General features: G+C 45.1%; 1 protein-coding gene across 1 annotated transcript; it reads right to left on the bottom strand.

The window, feature by feature from the left end:
- On the bottom strand, positions 1–6,676 carry bmp3 (bone morphogenetic protein 3). The gene is given in 5 exon segments (XM_080499079.1): positions 1–1,304; positions 4,117–4,821; positions 4,823–4,932; positions 4,935–4,967; positions 6,210–6,676. Coding segments are annotated over 5 exon segments (1,137 nt in total). The 5' UTR covers positions 6,307–6,676; the 3' UTR covers positions 1–1,112.
- Positions 6,677–9,447: the final 2,771 nt, after the last annotated feature.

Below are 9,447 nucleotides of genomic sequence, written 5' to 3'. Positions count from 1 at the left end.
TGACCTTGAGACTTGATGTTTAATGAACAGTTGCACTAATAAAAAAAAAAAAAAAGTCCTTTGTGACTAAAGCAGGAGAAAACACTGCAGCAACGTGTCGAGGAGCCACTCTATAGTCTAGCATACAGTAAATAAATAGTTATTTTTAGGTATTTTTCCATATACAAATATATTTTTTAAGCAAGCGTATGGTACAAGCGTGTCTTTACTGACAGCACAACATTTACAGTGTGGCGTGGAAGAGTCGCGTCTGACAGACGGCGAACACCCCCACCAACCCAAAAACAAATACAAACAAACAAACAAAATATATATATATATATATATATGTATGTAAAATTCCTCTTTGTAATGTGAAGATCTTTTCAGCTGTTTGCTTTCACACTGTGGACAGGCGACGAATCAAACGCTCCTCAAAACAGAAATACAGCAATTTAAAAGGCACTTTTATCCTGAAAACACGTTTCCATATGATAGCGGTCTATATACATTCCAATGTACAGGAGTAGTAAAAAAAAACAACCAAAAAAAACCCTTTGAGTCTTTGTATAAATATTTGGCTTGAAGTCGACAAGCACACACACACACATTAGATAAAGACCATGATTATCTTAACAATATCTTTGGATTGTGGGAGAAAAAAAAACAAACAAAAAAACAACCTTATGCACAGGAAGAACATGCAAAATACACACAGAAAGGCTTCTTGCTGTGATTGACGAGTGAGCAGTGCTCCACCGTGACGCCCAGCAGGGGGCGCCGCCGCGTTGAAGCAGTGCTGTACAGGAACCGGGGGTCAGTGTGTGTGTGTGTGTGTGTGTGTGTGTGTGTGTGTGTGTGTGTGTGTGTGTGTGTGTGTGTGAGATCTGTCAGGCAGGTGGGGCGATTGCCCTCCAGTCATCGTCCAGCAGTAGAAACTCCCACCATCCACTTCTCCGCCCGGATCCTCCGCCCGTCCTCTCCCTCAGTGCAAAGTGGACAGACGTGCACACTGGACCGTGAGAACTTGAGCGAGCGTGGGACTGGATGAGGAGGAAGAGGAGGAGGAGGAGGAAGAGGAGGGTGGAGGAGGAGGAGGAGGACTGGATGTTTGGTCCGCTCCGATTCCTCAGTTATCTGCAGGCGCAGGAGTCCACGGTCATGTTGGGGTAGACCTTCAGCACCACGTTCTTGTCCTCGTCGAAGAAGAGGATGCTGAGCGAGGACATCTTCTCGGGGACGCAGCACGGCTCCGGGATGCCCGGGACGACGCCCACCGCCCGCACGATGCTCTGGATGGTGGCGTGGTTGGAGGGCTTCAGGGCCTGGAGCAACGACAGGAGGACAAACGTCAAAGCTGCTTTGGTCTTTGATGTTGAGGCACAGAATCTGGCACGACTGGGAAAACATCAAAGGGCTCTCATGATGCAAAATTCACTTTCTAATGTTTTTTTTTTTTTTTCTAACAGTAAAAATCGTCTCCACACCTGGAACGACAAAGTGTGTCCTCTCTCTCCCCGGCTTGTTCCAGGTTTTAAAAAGTGTGTTGCTCCAAGCAGCCAATCAGAAATCAAACCCTATATAGTGTCATCAGGGATTTAGCCAATCACAATCAAGGTAGACTCCTCCCCCCTTTGACTCCTCCCACAATCAGGCAGCTCTGCTCTGGTACATGGCGCCACGAGAGGAAGTACTTCCTCCTCATCCCAATATGGGTATGTGTGGGCGGAGCCAGTCCAGTTCACACAGACACAGCAGATTCTGAATGCAGCTCCTAGGATCCAATATGAAAGGCTGGATTTGAGGTCAATAAACTTTGAATATAATGTTTTTGGACCAACGAGACAAAGCTGAATAATATGACCCCTTTAACGATATAACTTCACTATGAATTCATTTTGAACTTCTATTACTTCTATTACTTTTTAAGAGTTTTGCTTTATAGTTGCAGTTATGTATCATATTATTCTAAATCTATTAGACTTATAACTGAAATGAAGTAGCTCAACTGACTTTAACTTCTCTTGTTACTCTGCTGTGATGTTTTTCTTTCAGAGTAAATAACTCGGCGACACAACGCGACGTTGAGCCACACCGGTGGAAGACGGTCGACCAACACAGACTAACAGACTAACAGACTAACAGACATTTGGTTTGTTTGCCTTCATGAATATAGAATATCTGATTTGTGTTGCAGATCAGGGTATTCCAGTTGATCAATGTACTAAACACAGTGTTTTTTAACGTGTTGGGAAATGAACTGCTGTTAATTTCTAGGCAATTTTATGTATATATTTATTTATTATTATTATTAGTATTCTTCTTCTTCTTCTTCTTCTTCTTCTTCTTATTATTATTATTATTAATAAATTAATTATTATTAAATTAATACTACTACTACTACTACCACTACTACTACTAATCATTTTTAATTTCATTTTTTAATTTTACTTTATTTTTTATGTTTTTGCAAATTAGCTTTTTTTTAATATATAGACATTTTTCTTCTATGTTTTATGTGCCTGTTTTGGCCAGGACTCTCTTGAAAAAGAGATTTTTAATCTCAACAAGGTTTTTTTCTGCTAAAATAAAATATAAATTAAATTAAAATTAAAAAGAAGTTATTTTCAGTTGATAATCTGCAAAAGGAGTTTGCAAACTGGCCAAGAACTGAGTTTGTCTCAGCAGCGTGGATCTGAGCGACGTGTTGAAACATGATATAACGGTGGAGCTCCAGAACCCCACACGCTCCCTCACCTCGTCTTTGAAGGGTTTTGTCAGGACGTTTTCCCGCCACAATAAAGTGTATGACACATCTTTAAACAGCAGCTTGTGACACGGAGGAAACGGGAGCTAATAAAACTTTCCCTGAAGGTTTCTGTGAGGGATGAAGCTCGTTGGGTCTTTATTGATAAAACGATTCTCATATATAACTGTCCTTCATACTGCATGTGTGTTTCTATGCTTTTCCACAGTTTACCACAATAATTGTATTTAAAAACCAAAGCCAGCTGGTTTTAGCCACCATGATAACTAAAAGACTCATTCTGAGGAACGGAAGTCTCCCTGAGCCAAACCTTTTCTCTCATGATGCTTTAAAGCTTTGAGTTATCGGGTGTAAAGACTTGGATTTAAAACGACAGGTTCTATAATCAAGCGTCTTGAAATCTGGTCATTTTTCTACTTTCTAGACGAAGAGGAGGACGATTGACGTTTTATTTGACATTGTGACCCTGTGAACACTTTCACCTGTACAATTACATCTATCTATCTATCTATCTATCTATCTATCTATCTATCTATCTATCTATCTATCTATCTATCTATCTATCTATCTATCTATCTATCTATCTATCTATCTATCTATCTATCTATCTATCATCAATATCTATCATCTATCTCTATCTCTATATCTATCACGTATCACCTATATCTATATCAATATATAAATCTATCATCCATATCAATATATCTATATCCATCATCTATATCTATCATATTATTCATCAATATCTATCAACTCTATCTCTATATCTATCATCTATATCTACCATTTGTATCTATCACATATATCTATATCTATAATCTATATCTATCACCCATATTTATATCAATATATACATTTATCATTCATATCTATATATCTATCATCTGTATCTATCTCTATCATCTATATCTACATCTATCTCTATCATCTATATCTATCTCTATCATCTATATCTATCTCTATCATCTATATCTATCATCTATATCTACATCTACATCTATATCTATCTCTATCATCTATATCTACATATATCTCTACCTCTATCATCTACATCTACATCTACAACTATATCTATATCTATCATCTATATCTATATCTATCTCTATCTCTATCATCTACATCTACATCTACATCTACATCTACAACTACAACTATATCTATATCTATATCTATCATCTATATCTATATCTATCTCTATCTCTATCTCTATCATCTACATCTACATCTACATCTCCCTCCATATAAACCATAGCAAGATAAGACGTTTTGGGTTTAAGTGATCACGTTCGTTATTTCCGCCCCAGAAGAGGAGGATCATGGGATCGACGTAAAAAACGTTGGTTGTGACCAGCGTGTGGCGCCGTGCTCACCTTGGCCATGGGGAACTGGCAGGACCCTGAGCAGTAGTAGGCGTCGAACGACTTTGGCGATATAATCCACTCGCTCCACCCGATGTCGGCAAAGTCCACCTTCAGGTAGCGGCGGGCGCAGTTCCTGGGCTCGTTCCACTGCTTTTTCCGCGCCTTCTTGATCGTCTGCTCGTCGAACTGGAGCAGGCTCATCTTGCTCCGCTGACCCTTGCGCGGCTTCTTGCGCGGCCGCCGGGCCTGCCCGTTGCCCGGCGGCTGGTAGGCGTCGGCCTCGTCCCACCCCGCCGCCTCCTCGTACGGATACTCGGGCCCCGGCAGCTCGTTGTTCTGCAGCGGCAGGAGGACGTTCGCCGAGCGCCGCCGCCGGGCCGCCGGGCGCCCGCGCGCCGTGCCGTTCGTCTGGTGCGGCGCGGCGCCCCGGGCCGCCGGGCGCCGCCTCCGCAGGGTGGCCACCACGCTCTCCGGCTCGGAGATGGCCGAGTCGTCGGCGTAGATCAGGATGTAGGGCGCGCGGTCGGACGGGAGCCGCGGCCCCCGCGACCGCACGTCGATGCCGATGCGCAGCTCGCCGTGGCTCTTGGCCCGGTTGACCAGACGGGTTATGTCCCTCCACCGCCACGAGGCGGAGCCGCCGCCGAGCGGCGTCGGCGCGTCGATCCGGAAGTGTCCCAGCGTCCTGGCCCTATCGTCCGCCGCGCCCAAGCCTCCAGACGAGGACGTGGATGTGGGCGTGGCCCCGCGTGGCGTTCCGAAGGTCGCCGACGTAGTAGTGGAGCGTCGCCGACAGGACGTCCTCGGACTCGGTGAGCGAGGTCAGTTGAAGATCCGCTGTCGCTTGTTGTTCAGGGTTCCTGTGTGCGGAATGAGAAGACGGTTACACAACGCAACGCAATCACCGTCAAACGTTTTAACAACATCTGTATTTATTCTCTTTATCTACTTCTAACTCTGTTCTAATCCTGCTTAATGCTCGTGACTGCTTTTTATCTCTGTAAGGTTTTATCGTGGTTCCTCTTTAACTTAAATTTGGACTATATCTTAATCATCTCGGTGAATTGAGGTCTTGTCTTGTCTTGTCTTGTCTTGTCTTGTCTTGTCTTGTCGTGTTTCACTCGACCAATTATCTGATTTTCTGCTTCGTTGTGTGTCTATATTTTGTTACGACGGGACAGATCCATCACAAACCTCAGCTCAACACGTCTCCCCCGTGGACACGAGTGAAGTAAACTTAAATCGATATTCTAAGTCTAAAAAAATCGACGATAATTGAGAAGAATTGAGAAGAGATGATAAATCTTTGGCGTTTCCAGATCGTCACATCAGAAAACGAGCATGAGGCTTAACAATCCTCATTACGGGCGCGGTGTTGGGACGGTGGTTCGCTCTGTCGCCCTCACAGCAAAGAAGGTCTGGGCTCAAATTCTGCATGTTGGCAAATGAATAAATATATAATAATATAATGAGTACATCTGAGGTTTGTGGATCTGCTCTCACCCCCCCCCCCCCCCCCCCCCCCCTCAAAAAAAAACCCAGAACTGCTTGAGCACCGGACGACAAAACATTGTGCAGAGGCGCGTTTCCTATGATTATGACCTGCAGTACACGTCAAAGGCGCGAGGCGGCAGTATAATCCTTGATAAGAAGAGGCTGGCTTGTTGTTCTGGAGCGACGCAACTTGCGTTTTTAACGACGTTGGCTCGAGGATCATCGCCGCAACAACTTCATAAAAAAAAAAAAAAAAGAAAAGAATTAAAGCAGCTTAAAAATCCGCTTCCAGGGGTAGAAAAAAAACTATTAAAGAGTGTGAACCGCGTAACCGACAGTGTGAAATAGGATTTAAAATTAAGGTTTGTGTTGTCAAAGTGTGTGAAAAACAGGAGATATAACAGGTGCATTTAAAAAACCAAACAAAAAAACAAAAACCAGCTGCAGTAAACACTAATAATCACTCTGGGAGTTTCTTTTCTGCACTTTTTAAATAATTTTTAAATAATTAAAAAAAAAAAAGTTTCCTTAGTTTTCTCATTGCCCTGGACGCGCCGTGACGCGTGACGATCAATTAAAAAGGAGCCGGACTCGGACCCTCAACTCACCCCAGTGCGCCTTGAAGCTGCGCACCGTGTTTCCGTCCCGGGAGCGGAACCCCGCGCGGTTGTATTTCGCGTAAAGCGTCTGCATGTGCTCCGTCATCGCGTCCCGCAAAAAGGTGTCGCGGCCCCCCGTCGTGCCCGCGGGCCGGCCGGTAACGTCCACCGTGCCGCGCGCGTCGGGCGCCGCGTCCGCGCGGGGGCGGCGCGCGCTGCCCGGCGCTCAGGTGAGTCCATCCGTACAGGAGCAGCAGCACCAAGTGAGGTGTTGGAGCCATGATGGAGCGCAGCGGAGTGAGAGAGGAGGGAGAGAGAGAGAGAGAGAGAGAGAGAGAGAGAGAGAGAGAGACGAGCGAGAGAGAGAGAGAGAGAGAGAGAGAGAGAAAGCGCGCAGCAGCAGATCAACAAGTGGCACACGTCTCCTCCACACGCACACGTACAAGTCCCGCCGGGCGAGGGAATAAAGACGCCATCGAGGTGAAGCAGGAGTTTGTGTTGGAGGTTCTCAGGAAGAATCAGGGGTCGATGGATGAAAGAGAGGAGAGAACACCTCTCTCTCTCTCTCTCTCTCTCTCTCTCTCACACACACACACACACACACACACACACACACACACACACACACACACACACACACACACACACACACACACACACACACACACACACACACACACACACACTGGAGGTTACAGACAGAACAAGTATAATGTAATAAAATGAGGTTTTTTTTTAGTTCTAGTCCTGATTTGATGTTTTTTGTTGTTTGTTTGCTGCCACAAAGTGACGCAGCCTCTCGAGCGGTTGCGTCTGGCGTCTGCGCGCGGCTGAATGCGGCAGCTTACGGTGCGCATTAAAGGATCTCTGGCCTCTTTAGTCCGGTTCAATAGAGTTAAGCACACACATCCTGTACCGTCAGGCTGCGATCCGGATGCTGGACCCCACACCCCCCCCCTTCCCCACCCACCTCTCAAACCCCCCCCCCCCCCCCCCCCCCCCCAGACACACCCACCCACCCCCCTTACTCATCAAACGCCACACCCCGGCCACTGGGGAAGCACCGGCTCGATTCTTTAGACTGCCCTTGAGCATCTGGGGGCAGTGAGATCTGGAAAAGTGGCTTTAATTCAAATGCAGGAGATTTAACTGAACCGGTTTGTGAAAAGAATCCAGGCGTTTCTTTTAACTGTTCAGAAAACTTCAGCCTGAACCTCTTTTAGCCCTGCTTGGTTATTATTATTATTATTTTATTTATCCTCGTCATTTTTTTCCTTGTCCTGTATTGTTTAAATGTACTTGTATTACTGACGTGCCCTTGACTGTTGCGCACTGATAACCAGGTGTGAGGGAGGAAATTATTTTTTTGGGGTGTGTGTGAAAAAAAAAAGGAAGTTATCGGCCTTGCACTGTATTTTTATTGCTACCTGTGCAACTGCTTCCATTAAATTGAGTTTAAAAAAAAAGAAAAGTAGTAACTTATGTCTTCCCACAGAGAGATTCTCCATTTCTGACTCTGGTTACCATGGAGACGGAGGTACTGTCCTCTTATCCCGCATCGCCCGGGGGGGGGGGGTTCCGCAACTTTCGTGACTAAAAGATGCCATTTTGGTGATTTTATACCAGGTCAAGTTAGGAAACACAAACTGCAACTCACTCATGAAGTTTCAGTTACGATTTCGGGGGATTTCCTCACTTTTCCCAGTTCTTTTTCAACCTGATTTTAACCGTTTCATCCTTCTCTTGCAGTGTTTTTCCGGACGCTTCTGACTTGGTGGCTCGATATGGAATCGAGGTACTTGATGGAAATTCTTTTAAGCGTCGCTCCGCAAAGAACGAATGGAGAGAAAGTTGAATATCAAACGAGACTTTAAGGATTCAAGCGACATTTTATTTTTAGAATATTTATATCGAGGACGACTTGATGAAGTAAAGGTGCAGAATAAATGTTCATACAGATTTTTAAAAAAGGGACACATGAGATATTTGAAGATCTGTTATAAGACAACTGGTTTTCATTGTGTGACGCTTCAGAAAACGTCCTGCGCCTCCACAAAAACACCTTTTCTGGGTTGTTTTTAATCCAAATATCCATAAGCGATGAATGAGTGAATGTAGCAGCTCTTTTTAACGGGTCCAATCAGGGCTCGACGCACACGTGGAACAACACCCGTCATCATTCAAATCTGCTTTCCGACGAGCGTCACTCCACAACAAAGAGCTTCTTATCAAAAGGATTGAAGTCGTCGTCACGAGGAACCAATAAAGTCTCCATCATCGGCGGCGCCTCCGCCCGCCAGACATCACAGGAAACGACGTGAGGCGCCCCGTCAAAATTAAAGGCCTCCGGTATACGAGCCACATGTCAGCCGGCGCTGGTTCGAATCCCTCCGGAGCTCAGAGCGTCCTGATGTGGTGGTTGTAGATGACCACGTGCTCGTAGAGCGGCGACTGCAGGACGCGCGTGTTTTCATCGGGAGCGAGCTGGGAATTAAAAAAAAAAATTGCAATTTGTAAGCATTTCACAACACTGAAATCAAAAATGTGTGATCAATGAGTGGCCGATGAAGGGTTAATGGCCAGAGTGGATGAAGGTCCACCTCCAGGTTTTCAGTCTAGAACATTGATCTTGAATAATGTAATAAATCTTCAAGTCATTATGTAAATATAGTCAAACTGTATAAAAACAAAAAATAAAGCCTTGAACACATTTTGTAATAAACTTGTTAAATATTGCAGCGTTTACGACAAAATGCAGGTTAAATGGTTAAAACCACTCAGTGAAAAGCTCAACCTGGTTTAGTCCTTCAATCTACCAAAAGCAGAATGTGACACATAATAATTCTAGTCCGACTGAAACTTTATTTTTTTATTATTATTAAACATAGAACTGGATATATGGACAGAGAGCATTGATTATATCATGTACCGGATTATTAGAAAAAGAAAGAAAGAGTGGAACACACACAGCAGGACTAACCAGGCCGAGGCAGGACTAACCAGGCCGGAGCAGGACCAACCAGGCTAGAGCAGGACCAACCAGGCTGGAGCAGGACCAACCAGGCTAGAGCAGGACTAACCAGGCTAGAGCAGGACCAACCAGGCTAGAGCAGGACCAACCAGGCTAGAGCAGGACTAACCAGGCCAGAGCAGGACCAACCAGGCTAGAGCAGGACCAACCAGGCTAGAGCAGGACCAACCAGGCTAGAGCAGGACTAACCAGGCCAGAGCAGGACCAACCAGGCTA

This window comes from Blennius ocellaris (assembly GCF_963422515.1).
Source record: "Blennius ocellaris genome assembly, chromosome: 7".
Taxonomy (NCBI): Eukaryota; Metazoa; Chordata; class Actinopteri; order Blenniiformes; family Blenniidae; genus Blennius; species Blennius ocellaris.
The sequence above is the reverse complement of the archived record's forward strand: the minus strand, read 5'-3'. Positions and strand labels throughout refer to the sequence as shown.